This window comes from Xiphias gladius, chromosome 15 (assembly GCF_016859285.1).
Source record: "Xiphias gladius isolate SHS-SW01 ecotype Sanya breed wild chromosome 15, ASM1685928v1, whole genome shotgun sequence".
In the NCBI taxonomy this organism is placed as follows: Eukaryota; Metazoa; Chordata; class Actinopteri; order Istiophoriformes; family Xiphiidae; genus Xiphias; species Xiphias gladius.
Window position 1 is genome coordinate 14,852,894 of NC_053414.1, and position 23,642 is coordinate 14,876,535.

Consider the following 23,642-nt stretch of genomic DNA (forward strand, 5'->3'; position numbering starts at 1 on the left):
GAAAGCGCAGGGGAAGCCTTGTCCATTTAACTAGTAGAGGTCACTGAGGTAGTCAAAAAGCTCCACAGTGGCAAGATGCTTGGTGTGGATGAGATTTGCCCTGAGATGCTGAAGGCTTGGGGCATTATGGGGCTCCCTTTTCATTGTCATGTGGAGGTCGAGAACAGTGCCTGTGGACTGGCAGACCAGCAGGGTGGTTCCAATTTTTTAGAAAGGGAACCAGAGGGTGTACTCCAACTATTGGGATATCACATTGCTCAACCTTCCTGGGAAAGCTTATGCCAGGGTGCTGGAAAGGAGGCTCCGACCGATTGCCAAACCTTACATCCTGTAGAAGCAATGCAGATTCCATCCTTGTCACAGAACAGTGGACCAGCTGTTTAATTTTACAGGGATCCTGCAGGGGTCAAGGGAGTTTGCCCATCCAGTCTTCATATGTTTTGCAGACTTTTAGAGAGCTTATGACTGTTGCCCTTGGGGTATCTTGTGTTGGGTACTGTGGAAGTATAGGCCTGGGCCATTACTATGAGCTATTTGGTCCTTTTATTCGAGGGGTGGGAGCTGTGTCCACATTCTCAGCAGAAAGGCAAGTTTGTTCAAAGTAGGCATTGGGCTACAGCAGGGTTGTCTCCTCTCACAAATTCTGTTTGTGATTTTCATGGACAAAATCTCTAAGCAAAGCTGAAGTGTGGAGAGTGCCTGATATGTTGGCCTCAGGATTGCATAATTGTTTTTTTCAGATGACACGGTTCCGCTGGCATCACCAGATCATGACTTCCAGTGTTCACTGGGGTGTTTTGTGATTATGTGTGAAGCAGCAGGGAGTGAGGCTAGGGTACATGGTGAATTGCTCCTTAAGGGTTTTGAGTGATTCATTGCCCCAAGTGAAGAAATTCAAGCATATTGGGGTCTTATACATGAGTGAAGGTGAGAAGGCTGCTGTTCCAGACTGTTGTGGTGAAAGAAAGCTGAGCCTGAAGGCAAAGCTCTCAATTTACCAGTTGATCTGCGTACCAGCCTTCACTTACAGTCATTTGCTTTAGGTACTGACTGAAAGAATGAGATTGTAGACACAAGCGGCCGATATGAGTCGCCAGTGCAGGGTTGCTGGGCACACCCTTACAGAGGGTGAGGAGCTCAGACATGCGGAAGAAGCTCAGAGTAGAACCACTGCTCTTTCGTGTTGAAAAGAGTCACCCAAAGGGGTTTGGGCATCTGATTAGGATGCCTCCTGGTTACGTACCGGTAGATATAGTCCAGACACATTGAACTGGGAAGAGATCACAGGTGACGCCATAATATGCTGGAGGGATTACATATCCCATCTGACCAAGGAATGCCTAGGTATCCTCCAGGATAGAGAGAAGCACATTTGGCTTACCTTGCCTAGCCTGCTGCCACCATGATCCTGGACTAGAGGGGAAAAATGGATGGATGGATGGACATCTGTTAAACAATTAACAGAACGCCATGGAATCGAAACAAGGTCAATCTTGAATTGGTGTATTATTAATTTTTAACCCATGAAGGTTTAATATTTGTAAAATTGTCGGCAAAAAAGCAAAGTCGATAAGGTGGGCTGGTGGGGCCAGAGAAAGAGACACTAATTTGTATTTGCAATGGGCGACACAACTCAGTTGCAAACCAGAAAAACAGACAACTGTATGGCCTATGCACTTGATAAAGAACTTTGGCTGAGAGAATTGTGAGTATCTTGGTGTCCAGTATCCGGTTCTCATAATAAATACATGGTTCTGAGTAAGGTTGCTAATGGTGATGTCTTTAAAGTAAGTGACTCAAGACTATCTTGGTAAATGAAAGGGAATTCAATGTGGCATTATCCTGTAATTGATCCTTGGGGGTCACAGTGGCTGCTGTTCACCAGAAGTTACATAGTCTTACTTTAATCCACAAGATAATTAATTACAGTAAATACAACCTATAATTTGTATTTTACACATATTTCTGAGGACAGGGACCATATGTCTGCACTGAATTAAAAAAATAAGGGGTAATGTTGAATCACTCCATCTTTTCTTTTACAGTACCTTCAGTCAGAAGAGGAATTAAATTACTGTACTTGAAAATAACATATTTTAGAGATGTTCCAAGTAAATCTTAGTCAAATTATAATGATATTGACGTATATCATTTTATAACCCTCCACTATTTTTCCACATTCAGAATAACATTTCCATGTTTTAAGGAGTTGGTGGCTCATGTTCTACTTAAAATATATGTATTCCCTGTGTCATGAATCACAAAATGCAGCTAATACCTGCACAACTGATGTGCTGTATGAAGTGGTGTATGTTAAATCTTAAAAAGCACGCTCCTTGTATGTTACAGTGAGAAGAAAAGAGAAACACACCGAGTGTGTTGCTCAGATGTAGCAGAGCTGGGAATCTGGTTTAACAGTGTACTTAAGTCTCTAAGTACTGTTGGGCCTAATGAGTCAGAGCCAGCTTAGACGTTTAGGGGATAACTTCCTCTACTGGTGTTTGTTTATTTTACACTTTTGTGTAATGAGAAGGGAGTTAGTGCATGTGCATCTGAATGTGTTTGCGTTTGTGGCTGTGAGTTATGTGTGGCATTTCAGCATTCTGTGAGTGTACAACAGGGAGTCATGTTACTTCACTGTAGACAAGAGCGTACAGACTGTACATGTGTTGGGTGTATCTTTACACTTTACACACAGTGGTGCCATTTTTTTTCTCTTGTTTAAACCCCTTGACCTCTTTTGCTTAAATATGTATAAAGGGAGGTTTTCATAAAAAATATACATTAACTGATGACGTCCAGCCTAAAATTAAAGATCTGTTTTATTACTGCTTTCTTTACAATGAAGTTCTGAGTTTTTTCTTTTTTTTTTGTGTGTGTCTTTTTTTCTGTCCTGTTTCCTTTTGAATATGCAGTGGGGCATCATAGGTTATTGTGCTTTACTTGACTCAGTTATACCAGCATCCCATGTAGGAATAATGCAAACTATAGATTGCTATTTTTAGCATGTTTCAAAAATAAACAAATTTTAGAAGGTATTTGGAGCTGCTGGTCAGTCTACGTACCTTAATTCTGTATAATACACATTATTATGCCTCTGTGACAACAGACTTTATAAACATTGCCCTATGAATTCATGCAGTGATTTGGAAGATTTGTTATTGAATATGCAGTAGATTGGACATGGTTTGCTCTTTAGAGCAAATTTATGTTGTAACATTAAATGCATTTTGTGGTGAAATTTAACTTAAATTTTTAATTCATAACACATTGTCATTCTTAATAATAGTATTTTAATTATTATTCTGACTGAATTTGCCCAAGGCAGTTGAGAGCAGTGCAAGTAAAACCATTATTTATTTAGAAATGATAAGATCTGTTGTATAGAAATTACATTTAAGAAATTTAAAAACAAAATTCATTTTGCCATGTATCCAAAGGAAAACAAAAAAAAACCAAAGCAACTTTTCTTAGTATGAACAAGTCCAAATTGAGAGATGTGATAGTCAACCTCTTGCCATACAGTTTTGAAAGTATGTGTAAGTAAGTTGTCCAAAGGTGGAAGATAATAAATATATGTTTACCAATTTCAGAGGATATATTTTAGCACATTTACATATCATTTTGAAACCTTGTGTAGAATAACATAAATCACAAATATATTTTAATTTGTAAGCTTCAATAAAACAGCTGTTCTAATGTTGTCATAAACATATAACTTTGTCCTGGAAATAGTTTCTTGTATGACCTTTATCTGTGAATAATAATGTACTTAATGCACTTGGACTGTCACTATTTTGTCCCCAGTACTGACAGCAATGAATGGCTGTAAACCTTTGTGGTAGCAGGAACACTATGTCCACTTATGGTAATATTAAACAGTTGAAAAAGTAACTGATGAATTTTGCCCAAAGATGCACTGTAACATGTGTTTAAAACATTCTTCAGATGTCCTTCAACAAACCTGCTGACTTTGAGGTTAAATTTGGGAAACTGATTGTATTAACGCTTGCTTTTCTATAAAGAGGGTTAACTGAAGGTGTGATGGTTTGAGATAAGTGCATACAGTATGAGAATGTTCAACGCACATATTTTAATGAAATGCCTCAATGGCTGTAAAGTCATAAAGTGGCATTGTATATGTTTTATGCCTGATGTCAACTGTGTTGCATGGCTGCCCCCGAAAAAGACAAAGGTCAGGATGACAGCAGAGAGGTACCTTGAAAGGAGAAGTAAGTGCTGTGTTTGCACTTACACGCTTGAAAGTAATGAACATGATGGATGAGTGTAATGTAGACTGACATGCCTACATATGTTTGCAATAAATTCAAAATGCAAGCTACTGAACATGTTTGTGTCCATGAATTTATATCACTTTGCACCTTTCATTGGAGAAATTATATATATGTATTAGAGAGAGAGAGAGATTATAGATATACATACATACATACATACATACATATATAAAAACGACGGTAAATAATTAATAAATCATTTATTACTTCTTCAAACCATTTTAAAAATGGTGTAAAAAATGGTTTATAACTGATCTTTGAAGCATTAACAATTGATTTATTCATCATTAATAAAGCCAATATAGTTGCAACCTATTAATCCTTTATAAATTCTTTTATAAAGAGTCATTTATTCAAACATTTATGCATACTTTGATTGTGACTATTTGATACTGTTTCTGAACATTAGCACATATTTTTTATGTGATATTTTGTGTTGACCATATTTGCATCTTATTTCCTTCTATCTCCCTGACCTTATTGTGGCTGGAGTTTGATCCGTGGCTGATAAAGTTTCAGCGCGGAAAACACAGAAAAGCATCTGACATGGGTCAAAGGCAATCGAATGGATTAATGCCAACAGAAGTACACATTTGGCATCTGCCAGCATGCAAGGTTAGCTTTCTGGTGACACTGAAACATCACCCGGCCTGAGGCTTAAGTTTACCCTGACAGTTTGCTGCTGTGTTTATTTGGTTGCCCTGGATGCAGCGAGACTGGTTTGCCCCCAGCTGCTCTCAGTGGTTTCTAAAGAATCTACATTAAGGCCCAGTTGTTGTGTTTGGATGCCAGTAGGGGCTCTGATGTCACAGCTGTGACACAAGAAAAGTCAAGATTTATTGCCTCACCTGGATCAAGAAGTGTGTCTTGCATTTAGGCCACTAAGGTACATTTTGTCTCCTACCACAAACTAATGAGGGCAAGGCGTTTACTTAAAACAGTAAAGCTAACAAAATGCTAATGTGGACAAAGCCTACACAGTATGGGGTATAAAGAAAACCCTACCTATCAAAATCTGCTGTGATTTATACAAATTAAAATTGAGGAGTTTTCCGTCATATCTGCTTCCTGATTGTTCATTCTCCACTTGAAACTCCTACACAGGGATCACTGGTTTTCTATTAGCACGAAAGAGAGTCTACAGCCACTCTAGCAATGTGTTTAGCTTAACAATGTCAGCATGCCAACATGTCCAATGTTAATATGGTGATGTTTAGCTGGTATACTACTGTATTTACCATATTCATAATCTTAGTTTAGTTTGTTAGCATACTAACATTTCTACTTAGCACTAGCACAAAGCACAGTTGAGACTAATGGGAATTATTATTTTTTGCAGGTTTTTGGTCATAAACCAAATTTTTGTACAGATTAATAGCAGTGGTGTTAGAAGAAAAGGTCAGAGGATCATCAAAGTCAGTAGAATTCAAGCTCTGGTAACCATAACCGTCTCCAAAAAGTTTCATGACAATTTTGGTTTTGACCAAAGTGCTGGAACAACAGTGATTGACATTAGCATCCGTGGAGCTAAGCAGCTAACCCGGCTAAAAAGGGACCAGTACTGCAGCTCCATTTTTTCTCATGTCACATGTAGATATCAAAACATTCTGCTGGGTCCAGCAATTCTGCTTTTACATCAGCCATATTGCAGTATACATGTATGTGATATTCAGCAGATGCCTTCTTAAGTATCAAAAAATATCTTAAATATCTAAAATGTTAAATAGTCACCATGTTCCCATTTTGTAACGCAGGCTTTTTGTTATAAATGTTTCATCTTTAAGCTAAAATGAGTCAGTTGAGCATCTTTCTAAGACTTAAAGCTCATGACATACATACCAACATATATACAACTGTTTTTATGCTCTACTCCTCATGACAAATACTCTGACTTTGACATGTAAAATGTCAAAAATAAAAAAAAAATATTCAAGTGTTGATGGATTCACTTTTATAGGTATGATTTTCACCTCCAATCTTACAAGTACAATGTAAAGACAATGCACACACATCGTCTCTGTAGGAGCAATTAAGAGAATCACCACTGTGACCCGCGGCAAAAAATGGATGGATGGATGGATAGATATCATTACTCGGGTATATGAGTTATTTCAAGTGTGTGAACAGCAATACGGTGACATAAAACTAGAACTGCTCCTCCATATTAAACAAATTTAATTAAAAAACAAAGGAATGTTGACTGAAAGGAGCGTTTCTTTTAATGGGAAAGTTAATCCACTGTCTCCAGTGTGATATTTACATGTACGTCTTTACTATAACTGTGTTGGGGAAAATTACAGTGGTACTATTCGTGTATTACGCATCAAAAAAAAAAATACATCCTGTATGTGCCTGTCATAAATACATTTTCAAAGAAATCCATAAAAAGACAATGCAAGAATTGCTGGTTTCAAACAAAATGTCAAATCAAAATTAAATACTCACAGGAATGTAAACATTGCATGTGTTGTTTAAAAAAAAAAAAAAAGAAAAACATTCACCAATTTTCTCTCTTACATTCACTGCTTGAGGCTGAGGTGTGATAGCTGTCCCTGAATGCAATGAACCCTTTTTGAGTGACGATAACCTGCCCATAAGATAGTTCATGGTCTCTCTACCAGCTGGAGTCGAAAACCCTCTTACACATGTTTGAGTTCTCCTGGTTAAGAGGGAATTCAGAGCCAGGGACCAGCTGTTTCTTGCTCTTACGCGACACTACGTTCTTCCCTGAAGACAGGCTCTCATATTTGGTCAGGAATTCACTGAAGGCAGAACATTAAGAGTAGAGAGTTAGGTTTTGGTTAAGTTGATTCAGTAATAAAAGCCCAATGATGAATGAATCTTTTCTTGACTGGGAGGGTCTAACGGTACCTGAAGGGGAAGGTAGTTTTGTCCATCTGTATGCACACCAAGAAGGGATATTCAGAGAACTGGACCGTGGTGATGAAATCCAGCGATGTCTCTGTTTCAAAGCTGACCTCCACACCCGCTCTCATGAAGTCCATGTCCACAGTAACATTACCAGTGACCACTAGGGCTCCTCTGAAACCACAAGCAAGCGAAAACCAAGTTCAAATATGTTCAACAGACAAAGCTGAATACACCAGGCTGGTTTCACAAAGACAGACTTTGATTATGGCTTGGATCTGACTAATAGACTTCAGAGAGACATCTGAATTCATCCGATAGTCGTCTGAATTCATCTGTTGCATAAAAGCTATCTAGTTCTTGACCATCTTAAGTAGGAATAATTTGCAATGAATTTTGAGTTAATCAAATTTTTTTTCCCCATTAGAAAACATGGATAATCAAACCATTCAGCTCCCTTCACCCCGTCAGAAAATGTTTTCTTTCTGGAAGAAAAGAATAGTGTCAAATCTCTGATTTTCGTGAAACTAACTTGCATTTAAGTTATCTAAGAGAAAAATAGAGACTGGCCTCACACTAGAGACAAGTCTAAAGTTTCTGTGACACTATCCCCTGATCTCATTCAAGAAAATGAAATGCAGATGTGAAATTTTACATTCTGCATGTGTAAAATTATGTTGTTTTTAACATTTAATGTATAAAATATATGTACACATGTTAATTAATTTCATCTGAAATGCTGTTTTACAATTGAAATACCAGGTGATGTTATGTTAAATGATTACATGTGAAAACCTTATGAGAATGTATAAATTTTTCATATTATTAATGGTTTTCCACATTATAAATTTAAGTTTGTAAAACATGTTTCATGTGAAAATTCAAATTTGCTCTGTAAGGCCAAGATGAGGTGAAGAGGTGAAAAATATCTATCATTACTATTACTGTAGGAGTATTATTTTTCCTTATTTGGACATTTCAGAGTACAGTATTATTGCATATACCTCAGCCACTTACTAAAAGAATAAATAAATCTTGTTTTTTTTTTTTTTTTTAAACCCTCATCCAATTAAATGATATTAACATTTAACTAGTAGCATAGTATGAAACAAAACAACTGTTGCAATGGTTACCTGCAGTTTAATGTACCTGTACCAGTCCTGATAGTCGGTTTGCAACAGAACCCTCCCAGACAATCGGTGATGGCTATTTTCTTTAGTCTTTGTGTAACTGCTGTGGCGCATGATCCTCGTTTGTGGCCATGTTTTTGAATCAGTGGCTCAAAAGCACAGTAAAGCTCAGACACTAACAAGTAGAGTTTAACTACCATGGAACTACCATCTTCTCCTTATGTTTCAAGTCATAGACTGTGCCAGCAAGTTGAAAATCCAACCTCTGTAACTTTGCCCATGGAGACATGCCTTGGCAGAGATGCCAGTGTGGTTTGTTCTGCTACTATAGATAGCCTGCCAGTCTATTATCAGAGTGGAAGAGGTACAACTATGCTGATCCATTCACCTGCCTCTGCCATTCCCCTGCACACGCAGGTCAAATCATCCTGATGTCCAAATCCAAGATGTTACTCTTAACAGTGGTAAAAGGCAGAAAATCCTCAAAACAGAAACACAGAAGCTCTTTCTTCTGTGTTGCTGTTCCATAAAAGGTATTAATTCCACAGCATTATGTGTTTTTTGCCACCTTAACCTAGATTCCCATTAAAGCCCCCCTTTTTTTCGATCTTTTGCAAATCAATCTTAGTGGAAATTTACATATAGAACCGTACATTAAATGTGTAATTATAAGACACTAGGGCTGGAAATTGATTAAAATTTGCATGCTGTGCCAGTACAAAAGTTTCAGTCCAGACACCAAAGGTTTCTTACTTTGCTATGTGAAATATATTTTCCTTCAAAGAACATTTTCCGATCAGCAAAATAATCAAACATCTCAAATACTTTACAAATCAGAGAACATCTGACCAAAAACCAAGTGAACAAGGTGAAGAATCTGCCGAAACATTCAGTGTCAAGTTTTGGTACTTTGGCCTCGTTTTCCTAAAAAAAAATACTAAGGTGTTAATACAACCCTGTCTTGCACAGGAAAATCGCACCGTATTTGAATGTTAAAATCTGTGCCATTTCCATTTAAACCCTGTTTCATCACCAGATGCTGCAAGCTCACCGACATCGGCGTGATGATGTGCTCTGTTTTCAGCAGCTAATGTTGTTTATTGACTGTACTGTTTTAAAATAGAAAACCAGACAGAGCTGACGTCATATCCACACAAACCTAGAAATGAGACAGGCGTGAGACACAGGACTGGAGCATGTCCAACGTGCCGGTGGAACAAATGAATCAGACAGCACTTATAGCCTTTCTAAAGTTCACATGATTCCAACATCAAAAGAAATCTATTTGCAGTACGGTGACATGGCTCAAACTTCTAAAACAACTTTCCTTTCAGTCACAAAGGTTGATTTCTAAGAATTGTCCATCTATCACAAGGGCCTTTGCCCTGAAAATGTGTTACATCATACTGTACATACAGTACTGCACAAAAGTACTCAGTGAGATCATATATCATTCCTCTGTTGTTCTTGACTCTGTGACCTGAATACACAGCACATAACATTAGGTTGAAGGTTTGCTGGTGCACTTATTCGACTACAGGACAAAAACACCTGCAACAGTTGCTTATTTTATTGCCTCTGGACTGTACCTGTTGTTGATGCTGGTCTTGGACTCTCTGTACCACAGACTCATCTCCATGCCTCCAGAAATATCAATGGCTAACCCTCCTTGAAACTCTGCACTTGCCTTCAGACCAGACTGCAGCTGGATGACCTGCAGGACCAAAGAGGAGAAGAAGAAACACAATGGAAGACTCGATTATGTCTCACTCCAGTTTATGACAGTGATAATTAAGATTCACAGAGAATATGTTTTAAGGCTGGTGACAATCTGGATTTTCTTACCTTCATCAAATCCCATGGAAAGACCAAAACCAATGAACTGTTCCTACTAACGAGTATTTCCCATATAGACATATCCTTATCTCCCTGTGCCATAGAGCTTCATTGCTGTCCAAAAACTATTAAAAACACATCTTCCCTCCACATGTTCCTTCCTAACCTTGAACAATGGTACTGTCGTTTATCTTTTGAGTCAATCCCACATGCACCATCCTAGTTCACTAGCTCACAGAAAGCGTATGAATCCATGACTGAAATAAGTCCCCAACAAATGCTCTCTTACTGCTGTTTGAGTACTGTTTGCTAAAAATGACAGTTACAAACTGTCGTATGAAATTATTCAGCCTTTTTAAAAATGAAAATGTATATTTTTGACCTGCTTTAATAGATTTAAGTCTTTGTCGGAACCAGTGGACTTGGAGATCAGTGCCACAGACAGGTTAGGGAAGTCAGAAAGTATTGACAGATAGACTGACACATTGTTGGTTTTGGTCTGTTCATGGAATCTATTGACAATAAAAATATATATATAGAAAAACTCCAACCTTATTAAACCTTTAATAAAAAGCGACGCTTTCAAATTAGCAACATGTAACAGCTGTTTAACAGGTTAGAAATGTCACATCCTTGCATTCGCTGTGCGCATTTAGGCCTTGTTCACACTCACATCAGGAAGTTCAACAACTGAAGTTATTGACTTGAGTCAGTCGCTATCTGTGACCGTGCACACATTTCCGTTTGCATCTGACCAAGTAAACAAGCCCCACTGTCGATATCTGTTGCATGCATGACTCATGACTACTGGCTTTGACCATTCACACTGAATGTCAGCTTTAAACACTGAGATGACATTCGACCACCATCCTTAGCTCTCGTCTGAAATGAGGCCTTAACGTGTTACATAGCAGTAACCTCTTACCTCAGAATGATCAGTCAGCAGGATGAGACCCTTCACTACGTTCATGGGATCCCCAGTCATGGAGAACATTTTGGACATGAGGTCAGTGTAACCCTTGAAGAAGGTGACGGGCCTCAGCTGGACATCGAACAGCAGAGCCGACATCCCGGCAAACGAGTCCAGGTTTTCCTCTCCCTCGTCAGGTGTGGCAGCAATCAGTGACTCAAGACCCTGGGCCTCGATTGCCACCTAGAAGACATGAGGAATATCCAAGGACATTTGACCTTCTTGGGATATTTCACTTACACTACTTGAAAATTTCATACAACTCTCAGTTCCCATTATCGTTATTGTATACTCGCTAATCTCTCATCATTTTTGTTGTTTCTTTACCTGTAGTCCATGTAGCATTGCTCCTTTACTAGTACCATATATATTCATGTTGCTTCTCCTCAGGATCCCAGAGCCTGAATACAGGATGTCCAAACTGTATGTGGAGGTCACGTCATCAGACTCTGTAGGGAGTGGAATTTTTGTTTATTCACGTGCGCAGTCCAGTCATCAAAAGTACTCAATTAGCATCCATGTAGCTCTGATGTTAGTAATTTTATTGCTTAAAACGTGGAGGAATACGACCCAAATTGAGCCTAGATGTGCTGCAAAATGTCAAGTTGAATGTCCTCTTGAGTCAGCAAGAATGTTAATATCCTTTCCACATTTTATCTCGGACTGAAAATATTTGAACCAATTTTTGTAAATCTCTTCCTTTTTGTGGGTTTAGAGATAACGGTTGATCACTTACGTGCCATGAATCCTGAGAACGCAGATGATGACCCAACCTTTGCAAAACGGTCATAGTTATGGGAAATCATGTCCTTCATTGCTTGGCGTATGACTTTGCTGAAAAACGCAGAAAATAATTTTATTGTACAAGGTTTCAGTCATGTGTAACTGAAAATCCTTGCTTATTATGTTTGATTTCACGAATCGCTTTTGTCAGTTTTTGCACCCTCTCTATCAAAAACGTATCATCTCTGTTGGTCCACTGGATGCCCCACAACACACCTGGCAGGCATCTGGAAGCGGACGATGTCCTGGATCTTCGACAGCATGTACTTGTTCATTTCATGTGGCAGGTTTCCAATGGACAGAAGCAGATTCTTGACCTCCATGTATGAGGGGTTGCTGCTGAGGATGACATCAGCAGCAGCAGCTCTCACGATTTTCTCATAGATCCGTCGATTCTGATGGTAAACCCTGCTCACTGTCCGTTTTACCTGAGATGACAGAGAAATACCTGGTTTCATCTTCTGTTACCTGCTAATTAAATCGACATATTGATATCATCCACACGAATCAGTTCAAACAAAATGTTATGTTAACTACGGCGTACCTCATCAGTCATGAACTTGACATCGTATCTCTGCAGGGCAGTGAGGGCAATGGTGTTGTAAGCTCCGACCTCTGACTCTGCATATTTGGTAAAGATGGGAATGGCCTCGGGGAGCAGTGAGTTTTTCAGAGCTAGAAGGTACATCTGGACCTTGGACTCATCCTGTGTGCTGCCAGGACCGTCTAAAATCAGCTTCTTCACCTGGACCACTGTCTGAAAGGTAAACATACAGCAGAAGATCATCAATCAGCTCTCAGACTCTTTCAATTTTGGCTGAGTTTCGACAGACAAAATGTGCACTTTCGTGTCTGTGAACTGACAATTCTAAATGGTTCAAATTCTGACATAATACAGTCACATGAACTTGTTTTTTTAATATTATCTTCTTAGAGGCTTACCGGTAAGTCGCACCCTCCTTTCTGACACAGTTTGTGGACCAGGGCTCCCATAATGATCACCACAGACTCTTTGATGACAGTGCTGCCGATCTTCCCATTAGAAATGTCCTGAAAAGGAAGCAACTTATTTAGATTCAAAGAAAACATTGCATGGTGACATATGATGTAAGTATATTATGACTTGGTTTTGCAGACTTGCTCTTAAGACAGATTTTTCTATATTTTACAGCATATTTAAAACATCAGTATATTTTTGTGACAAAAAGCTGTATATAATATATAAAGCAATATATGCAGAGACAATTGCACCCACCAGAAATTAAGTGCAGGTGGACCGCACCTTTCCCTCATATGAACCACTGATATGAACAGTTTTATACTTTCATTTAATAAGCAGGAAAAGGCGTCAGTTCCGTCAACAACATGGCACTCACCAGCAGAGCCTGGAGCATCCTCTCATTGGGATGTGAAGCAAAGCCACATGCATAGAGAAATCTCTCCTGCAGGACAAAACCTTTGGCATCGGTGAAGTTAAGGAATTCAAGCATTGCATCCAGAGATGCAGCGGTCTGGGAGGAGGTCACAGCGTCCACCACCTGAGGTCTGATAGGAGCAGGAAGACGATAAACAGAGTGATGGTGAGTTCATCTTCTTGGATCCTGATATTCTAGATCCTAATAGTTGCACAAATTCAAAAAAAACAGCAGAGTGATGGTGTCAGTAGGAAGTAAATAAGAAAACAGGAGGAGCTTGTTTACAGAGATGTCTTGCTGGCACTCTTCAGAACTTTGAGGATCTCGTCCTTGGGAGCCTTCCTAATGGTCTGGATGAGGGCCAGGAAGCTGCGGGGAGCAATGGCTTTGGACAGGCTCGCTGGCTCCAGCTGCTTTTGTTGAGCCTGCCAATGTTCAAAAAGCTAAGAGGAAGAACACAGAGCAGGGGGGATTAGAAGACAGGCCGTCTTCAGCAAATAATAACAGTACAAAAACATACAGTATCTGTTTACTATTAAAGAGTCATTTTGTAATAATGACTCTTACAGCTCGGCTTGGACCCTTTTTCATACTAAGAGGTAGGTCTGAAGGGACTGAAATTTTAGTTGTACCGATGCAAAACACGTTTTGAATGTAAGAGCACTGTGTGAAAAAATCTTGATGCACCTGCATGAGTACGACTTCTTGCATTCCTGCAAGTTATAACGACTTGTACAAATTCATAAATAGTCATTGTAAGGATTTTTGTTTTGTTTTAGTAAGAACGATATGATAGTGTCTCAAAATGAAATGACATTTCCACATGAAAATGAGGCCCTGGAGCTGCCCCATAATAAATACCATGATATATACGAACACAATATAATCTATTTACAAAAAACCTGAGTGATAATCATGTGAACCAAATAAAGAACTGTATCAGTTAGAAGAAAATAACATTTTCCTGTTAAGGGATAATTCTGTTTATTTTGCAACTTCAGTCTTATTTTTTGCAGCTTTTGTTAATCATTCCTATCAGTAAGATGAACATTGTTAATTATAAAAATAAGTCAGACTACTCACGAAATACCAGTGGTAAGACAATCAGACAAGTTTGAAACAAACCTTTAGTTGAGCCAAACTTATTTGGAGGAGAAAAAAAAAGGCAAACAAGTAATATTACTACCCAAACTGTCCATTGTAAGCATCCATCTCAGTTTAAAGACCCTATTGTGCTCACTTTCACTTTCGTCTTCAAATAATATGATTTAGATTATCTGAATAACTGTCTCCTCGTTTAAAATCTAAATGATCCTCCGACTGGTCTCATCTCTTGCTGGACAAATCTACAGAACTAAGACCCAGAATTGCCACAATTATCCTTCCATATGCAAAGTGTTGCAGGAAGGAGCTCCAAAATCTATTACGACCGCCTGCTAAGTGGATCAGTCTAAGGTATGTGTGTGTACCGTTCTTGCATTGTCATGTTCACAAGAATTTGCCCACAGACAGGAAGCTGCTACCGTGAAAGTATGACATGAAAGTGAACAGGCACTCACTGACGGACAACCCTTGCACTGGGTTTTGACCTTCTCAGCCACGATACCAACAGCTGCAAGTTTGGCGTCAATCGACTTGACAACCCCAGAGACATCTTTCCCAGCGGCCTCCAGTGGTCCAGCCCCCGTGCCTGTCAGTGTGAGGGTTTGCCTGGGAGTCAAGAGAATGAATATGTAAAGTGTGCTTACAGCAGACACTGCACCACAGATTTCTTTGTTCTTAAGCCATTTACCTGGACACAACTTTCGCTGCAAGAGATCTACGAGTGTTTACAGCCACTGAGTGCATTTCTTCCGCCATGGCGGAGCGGATGAAACCATCCTCAAGTGTGAAGACTGTAACAGAACTGGACTTCCTGTTCACACCCAAGACCTGAAGAGGGACACATTGAGATGTGATTTATTAGTGATTCAGTAATGTTCATATTGTTGCGTGGTGTTTTGGTCTGGATGCTGACTAACCTCACTGTGTGTGGTGAATCCAGTCTCTGCCGTCTTACACGTCTCCAGGATCTTGGTTCTTGTCACTTGGCCTTTTACTGCCTTGTACTCGACTGTGCACCTTCCGGACACATCATTCTGTTCAAGGACACATAATTCAAGTAGTTATACGCATTAAAATATGAAAAAAAAGAAATGTGACGGGAGAGTCATCACACCGTTTACCTCTATAACTTTCCCAGTATTGAGCTGTACTTGCAGCAAGCTGGCCAGTCCTCGTTTTAGGTTCTTGATGGTTGCAGGTTCGGCCCAGTAGGAATAAAATGCTTTGGCCTACAGCGGATGTGTAAAAAGAAAGCAACACGTTAAACCGAATTTTGTGCTGTCAAACAGCGGATGTCGAGCCGCTTTGACAGGTAGAGAAAGCAGCTACTGAGGCAAACAACCTACCTACGTGCTGCAACTCACAAAGGCTTTCAGGGTGTCGGCTTTCCCTTGCACACTTGTGTACAGATACATGTGTGTAAGGTCATCATCAGAGACTATTTATGTTAATACAAAAATAACATTCTTTGAAGTGTAGATCAATAACAAAACAACAAAACTTTGCACATTCAATTATTAAATTAAATGTATTAAATTCTATACTACTACCACATTAAATTTAAAGAAAGACTAAATCCCAACCATAAATTTGAATCTGACCAATACTGGACTTTTGAGGCATATGATGATAGCTAAGAGTTGAAATATTCTGATAGCGATATATCAACCAATATTGTTTTCAGCATAAACATATAAACAAACACTTTTGATAAGGAGTCCGTCATGTTGGTCATTAAAGAATTATGGAGACGATATGCGCTGAACGAAACAGTTAAGAAGTTAAAAAATAAATCTCATTCTCTCTTTCAAAATGAGCTCAAACATAACTTTGACTTCTGTATCGAAATTTCTTGGTACTTATCAGCCCACATATAGGCCGGCACATGTTGACTGACATGTTAATTTACATGACTCTTAGCACATTTTATTTGTTTTTTTAATCGCATTAAACAATGGATCCAAAGCCCATATCACACCACAAATTTCTCCAATGGGGTTTCAGTTTGGTTCAATAATGGACTCTGGTCATGAGTGTAGAAAGCAGCCTATTACATCATCCTACACTGTCTCCTGTACAGTATGTAATTTATTTATGGCGCCTAACCACGATATCAGATAAGACCACCATTAATAGGTTGTCCAGTGCTACTCTGTGTATTTTTCCTGCCACAGCCTGCCATCAGTATAAATAACCTAACAACAACAGGGGAGACACTGATCTATCATGTTTCACACACACACCAATGGCTCATCTGTAGAAACTTTACTCCACACTGAACCAACATTAATCCCTATGGGTGAAGTTTTAGCCAACATTAGAGAGAGGTTTTACCATATGCTACTTTTTAGCTGGGCCGCAACAGCAGGACCAGCCGTGAGTGAACGTCCTGGTGTGTGAGTGAGTGAGTGAGGGAGTGAGGGAGTGAGGGAGTGCTGAGGTTAAGCCATTGGTCAGTGGCCTAGTGTTGGAGTTTCCCCATTGGTCACTGCTCTTTTTAAAATGAATTGGTGCAAACAGTTTCGAATGCCTGAATCTAGTGACTTTTTAGACCTCATTCAAGTAAATACAGCCGAAATCCCAGCACAGCCGTTGTCTTTAACTTATGTGTCTGGTGATTTTGTCAGACGATGTTGCGGTTTTCAAATTTAGGATTTTAGCAGAGCAGAGCAGCAGGTAGGAAATGGCTTGGAAGTGACTGCTGGTCAGCATGTAGTCTTAATAGGCCGCGTTTCAGTCACCATTACATACTTGTTCCGTTGTCTGACAACAGAAACAGAAAAACATGTCAATGAGAACAGCTCTATTGGGAATTTGGCTATATTTAATTACTGTTTATGTGAGCAAAGAGAACAGGAGAGAAGCAAACAGATAAAAGGGGGTCCAGCCATATACTAGGTTTTTACCTAGTCTTGTTAATATTATTTTTAAGCTAGTGTATAAAATTTACATAGAAACTTTTCAAATTAAGATAAAATATATTCAGAAAGATGTTGAAGTGTCTCTATACACCGCTGTATTGTGCTTGATTATTAAGTGGTATTGACATTTTTACTGTATGCTGGGACCGACATGTAATCAAAAACATAAAACATGGCATAAAGAGACCTACTAGCAACTATGGATTGCTTCAGCAACATTCAGCCATATCATTCTTCTCCTGAGTCTTTAAATGAGATACTGTATCTTACAATCAGCTTACAGTTTTCCTTTGGAAGCAACTGTGCCTTACTGGATAATATACACCGATAATGACATGATAACAGGGCCTGAGTTTATCTCGAGCTCAAACATCTCACAACTAGCATGAGCCTTATCCAGCTACCCAGAGCCATTCAATAAATCAGGCTCACTCATTCATTCATTGACCCTCTGAACGGGCTGACCTTTGCACGCACAAACATCTGTCTGGGATTTCCCCTGCCAGCATCATCACTCCAGCACAATGAAAGTAAGCACATTAATTCTATGAACACAACAACAGTGGAGTGCTGGAGGAACAATACTGACTCGCTAAGGTTACTTATGTAAGTATCTCTCACATGTTTAAGACTCTGAACTGGTTGAAAACAACAATTCATATAATATTCAGGAATTTCTACTTATGTTTCTTACCTGGAGTGAATATTAACCATGTTAATGTTTACCAAATATATTCACTCTTTATGCTAAAAGGTGTCTTATTTTGATAGTGTATCAAACTACTGTCGAAAGACTATGAAGTCGTATGGATAAAACCGGCAGTAAGTGTTGTAGCTACTGATAAGGACTATTTTATTTCTAGTCGTATTGTTTTATTTCAATGTAAACTGCTAAAAAAAAAATTATGCCCTGGCTAAAAAAAAAAAAAAAAAAAAAAAAACATGGCGTTGTTATTGTTCTTACCTTTCCATTTTTAAGATGCACAAAGAAAGGTTTTGTCAGAGCTGCTAGATTGGTCTCCCCCAAAACACTTTTGGCTGTTGATCCACGGAAGACGTTCTTCTTCTGAGATCGATGGGACACAGGCTCGACCCTCACATTTGAGATCTATTAAAGAGAGATTGATTCATTTCAACAATAGCCTGCGGTCCTTTTTGATTTTTTGGTAGCTTGTCAACACACCAAATGCTACTCTGATGATGCACACTTAGCTACCAGTTTTCTCAAAAGTGTATTTGTAGTTAGAAATATTTCATGGATTATCCTATTTTTAAACCCACTTAATTAAAAGTTTAATAAATGTACTACAAATTGACATCACGTCCTCTCTCAACATATCACTGGACCGACATACCGCCAGTTGAATCAACTGGTCATCCTTGCTACTTGGATCTCTCCACACTAGGTTGACGTCAACATCACTTGAAATCCTGTAGCCAGCACTGCCCTCTTTTGACCCCCTGGCCCTGTCCACCAGCACCTCGGCGGTGTAGCTGAATTTGTACAGCTGGTTGTTGTTCAGCCGGGGTCCAGCAGCACCACCTGAAGACACACAGGACGCACAGCTGGTGAATAAACAAGCCGGTGGAGAAAGCGGGAGTGATCTATTATAGGACTCTCTATTATTATCATATTGAAGTGTGAAGATATTGTAGGTCTGCTTGTACAGACTTATTATTTTCTTTTTACAGGGACAATGCACATTGATCGACAGCACTGTAAATGTGCCAGTGTCAGCAAAAAGAAACATTCGACTGGTGTTTGCTCTTGTAATGCTTTACGTTACTTGCAACTGTATAATATTTGGTTTCATTTCATGCCAGCACCTTACACTGTGAAGATCAATATCACAGCAGCCGTTCAGCCATCTTCCTTTTTGTCTCTCACTGTATCCTAATATGATAAAACAGTTGTGCGCATGTTGATGCATTCAGGCTCCAAATTCTTAGATTTGAGAGTTGCCGTTGAGAACTGTTGTCAGAAAATGGGACCCGGAGGACGATGCGTAAACTTTGCGGGAAGGATTTAATCCATTTTAGTAGCACCTCACATTTCATGTCGCTGCACCATCACACGTTCCTGCCTGGATTTCAGATGTCAGAGCTTCCAACTACCAAATGGATGCACTGTCAATAAATGACAATGGCTTTTACAAGTAAAGCTGATGTCAGTATTGTGGCGGATGATTTCAAACCAGCCGGCCTTGAAGCTTACAGTAAATCTATGTTTGTAATTTAAATGATTTTCATAATGAAGCTTATCAAAACCTGTGACTAAAACTTCTGAAAAAAAAGTAATTACAGTTTTTAAGCAAAATGACTTAAGAACACACATACACACACATATCAGTCTTGCTGTAGGTCTGAATTATCATGAGACAAGTCAGCCCTAGATTAATAAAAAAATAAGTGACCGACAGAAGGTAAATTGTCTTTTTAAATTAATTAACGGAGACACCAAGGCTGAAGTTGAAAGTGACCTTTTCTGTAATATCTGAGGGTGTAATCCCAGGTACCTTTAACTGTGGGCCAAATAACCTCTGAAGTCCTGTGTTTTTTAGCTTTCCAAACACAATTTAGCCATTGACATGAAAGTCCTTTTCGAAGATCAACTTCCACTAAACGCGCTGCTCTTCTTTTTTTTTTTCTTTCCTTTGACACCTCCTCTTCAGAACTATCCTCTCAGGATGGCATTGAGGCGATTCAATCAGTGGCCATTTGACTGGGTGTGTTCAAAGTGAGAGAAGATAAAAATCTCTCCTCTATTAATGACAAGCTTTCTGTTAGGCCACGAGGGAAGACAGACTGACGTGTCAGTATTTGATTTCATCAGCAGTCATTGAGGAACATGGGGCTGATTTCAACAACCAAAAAAAAAAAAAACTCTGGGTCAGTTTGTCTGTAGTCAGTAGCTAACTGAGATATTTGCGGAACATCTGAACCAAAACACCAGCCTGCAACCAAGATACTTTTTTTGTTTCATTATTATTCTCGACTATACTCTTTAACCTCTCATACGTGATGCCACAGAACAGCACTGTGTGAAGCTAGTCCACTGGCAATGAATAGGACACTGACATTGAGGGCTCTGTCACATCGCCCAGCGTGATGTCCTGCCAGAATTCATTCATTTTGGGATTTTAGAGTCTGTGGCACGATACAATATAGGTTAAAGCCATACAAAAGCACACAGAAACCCAAACGATGATAGATCACCAATTTGTCATCTGTGAAAAGGCCTCCAAAGAAAAGAAAAGTGTCATCTTGATCTACAAACCGATCCAGTTGACATATTCCTACTAACTGATGATGAAGTAGATTCTCTCGAGTGATTTGCCAAAGGATCCCGTTGGCCCCAGACATCCCAACTGAATATCTACACACAGAGAAATTAAAAAAAAATGGCACAAGAACCCATCCACTCACCTTTGGCAGAAGCTGAGACAGAGGAGGCTGTACAAAGCAAGAACACGACAAGAGTTAACATTGTGTGTCCTCTCCCTGCGGCAGCCAAAACCGACACAAAAACAAGAGTCAGTGACTGGAGTAGCACACAAAGGGTCAAAAAGAAAGGCAAAGCAAGTCCAAGCTTCTCCTATTATGTTCTATCGGAGGGGAGGGCAGACTCCAAACTCCACGCTCAAGTACTAAGTACGAGATAACCAGCAAATCATTAACCTGGGGGCCACAGATTTGACAGGAGCCTCCGCCATTGGCAGATGCAGCCAGGTGCCCTCTAGAAATGCAGCGGGGCAGCGGCTGCGTCGGCGCGCGGACATGTGATCGATCAGTCAATGAAATGGGATTATCTGGTTGATGCGATCCATCGAGCGACAAGTGAGGCTCGGTGTCTGGATTTCTCGGTTTTTCAGAACACGTCCTGACAAGTCGACAAAAAAAAAAAACGGAGGGTAGGAAAATCAAAATGATATTTACCGAGAGGCGGCAGAGAGGCGTCCGCATGTTTAACACCTTTAACCTAATTTCCTCTCGGCGAACAGTCGGCCCTTCTTCCGGGGTCTCGGTTGGAGAGAATGGGCAGTCTGTCTGTGAAAGCAGCCCTCTGGCTCAGATTACAGCATCTGCGGAGGACCAAAAGTGTGGCAGGTTCCAGCCGAAGCAATCGAAAAGGTCCAGGCCGTCGAAACCCCGTGGATTGGGTTACACGCAGGCTTCGGCCTCGCAAGGAAAAGTTGCAGCTGCATCCACGGAGGATGCTGAAACCTCCTTCCGCGGAGTTCAAAAATGATCGGCGGTGTCGTTCATGTGGTGTTCGTAATCGACATGTGTGTGGGCTGATGGGTCTCGATCAGTGACCCCTTGAGAGTCTGCGTCTCACCGGAGCCATTTCAGATGGTGGCACCCTTCATCCTTTTTCCATCAGTGGGCCAAGCGGAACTACTCCACACTTACTCTACTGTCTCTGTTTGGATGGCAAAGATTGAACTTGCTCTCACTCTATTGCAACATTGTTTTGTGATCCTGCAGTATATCTGATGTTATGGCCCATCTCCATCTTACTTCACGTGGATGTGTTTTGGTCCTAGAGCAGCTTTATCCCTCTAGACATTAGTTTGACGAGACAATTAATTTTTTCTTTTATTAACAGAACACTGTCTCCCCATGTTCAAACCAGTCACATGACAGTAGGTCCATACATATAAGTAATACAGTTTATATTTTACAACAGAAAAAACTCAAAACCACTGATCCAGTGGTTTATTACATAAAACACATTTCTTTTAAATGCCACTTTGTGAATACAGCAAAGTAATGACATTTTTAACATCTTGGGATTATGTTCTCACTGAGAGACAGGTTTGTGATTGGTGCCCAGTCTGATAAGGAAAACAGAACCTCCAGGTGACGCTGGGCCGCCGATGTACCGTAAATCCAAGCCAGTAAAGGAGAGAAAACACTTTCTTAAAACAAACAATCCATCTGGAAAACTACTGATGTAAGTCTTTCACTGTTGGAAGAAGTATAGAATTAGTAATACCAAAAGTATTAGAAGGACCTGCGTTTAAATCTTAAAAAGTAAAAATACGGAAGTATTCATATCAAAATGTACATAAAAAGCATCAGTGGTATATTATCATATCATTTGATTATTACTACTGATGCATCATTACTAACAAGTATTTTAATGCTGCAGTTGGTCAAGGTGGAGTTAAACTATTTAACATACTGTTTATTCCATAACAATGCATTATAGTTTATAATCCGACCACATGTTTAGTATGTAAAAATCTTAATTTTGCAAAGTCACAAGAATCTATAACAGTCAAATAAATGTAGAAGGTTAAAGGCTAAAACTGCAAGGTAGTACAAAATGGAAATACTCACTCACAGTAAACTACAAGCATCTCAAAATTCTCTTTAAGTGCAGTACTTACAGAGTAAATGTACACAGTTACATTTTATCACTGAACTCCAAAAAGGTGACAGAAACACTATCCAGCAAATCTGAATACAGGAAATGTGAATTTATCTGAGCAACCAGTGGGTGTCAGTGTTTGTCTGCCAATGTTGACTGTCTTCCTCTCCAGAGGTGGTTACCAGTTCGCAGCTTCTGATGGCGAGTCACACTGAAAACAGACAGAAGATCATTTCAGCACTGATGTGTCTTTACAGAGTGTTTGTCTCTTTAGGTTGAGGTTATATAATCCCTGTACAACACACACACACACCCACCCACACACGACACACTGATGATTCCCTCACTGTCCTGAAGCTAAACGTCTCAAGTAATTAGGAAGCTGGTCTGTCAGTAGATAATAGTTCTGATGTCAACGTCTAACATAAGCCAGCAGTCAGGAGCTGCTGCTGGGCCTCTGCGGTGGACACTGTATCTGTCACAGATCATCTTCGACTGATAGAGTACCAGGAATTTCAGTTACTTTATGCCATGACCTGTGGAGCAGTGAGGGATGATTCCTGCCTTTTTAACAACGACAGGAATGAACAACCTTTCCCTATTTTGTGAGATTATCTCAAAAGAAAATATACTTTTGTTCCTGGATAAAGATAATGATAAAAGTCAAACTTATTGCAAACAAAGGAAAGGGAAACTGAATGAAGAATCAACAACAACAACAGAATAGAATACAGACAAAGTACAAAACAATTCCTGTAGATAGATACAGTACAATACAATAAAATAATCTTGAAACATATTAAAATTTAATCAAACAGATATGCAATCACACCAAGTACACGTGCAGTGAAATGCTTAGATTCCCTATCTTTCCCTGACCGTGCAAATAGTGCAAATTGATGAAGCATGGGATACAAAGCGCAGTATAAATAAGCAAATAAAG

The 23,642-nt window shown here is 39.5% G+C and overlaps 1 protein-coding gene across 2 annotated transcripts; it reads right to left on the minus strand.

Moving 5' to 3' along the window:
* Positions 1-4,486: 4,486 nt before the first annotated feature.
* On the minus strand, positions 4,487-21,354 carry LOC120800945 (microsomal triglyceride transfer protein). Of its 2 annotated transcripts, XM_040147436.1 has the most exons (19): positions 21,259-21,354; positions 20,749-20,823; positions 18,678-18,865; positions 18,287-18,430; positions 15,523-15,630; positions 15,319-15,435; positions 15,090-15,229; positions 14,857-15,007; positions 13,583-13,740; positions 13,259-13,427; positions 12,825-12,932; positions 12,427-12,639; positions 12,099-12,310; positions 11,836-11,933; positions 11,427-11,548; positions 11,055-11,282; positions 9,883-10,007; positions 7,167-7,337; positions 6,910-7,057 (listed from the first exon to the last, which is right to left on the minus strand). In XM_040147436.1, exons 2-19 carry the CDS (start codon positions 20,807-20,809, stop codon positions 6,910-6,912), a joined length of 2,661 nt encoding a protein of 886 aa, XP_040003370.1. In that variant the 5' UTR covers positions 20,810-20,823; positions 21,259-21,354. The 2 variants fall into 2 exon arrangements, with proteins under 2 accessions (XP_040003371.1, XP_040003370.1); XM_040147437.1 differs by lacking the exon at positions 21,259-21,354 and having other exon boundaries at positions 4,487-7,057; positions 20,749-20,809.
* Positions 21,355-23,642: the final 2,288 nt, after the last annotated feature.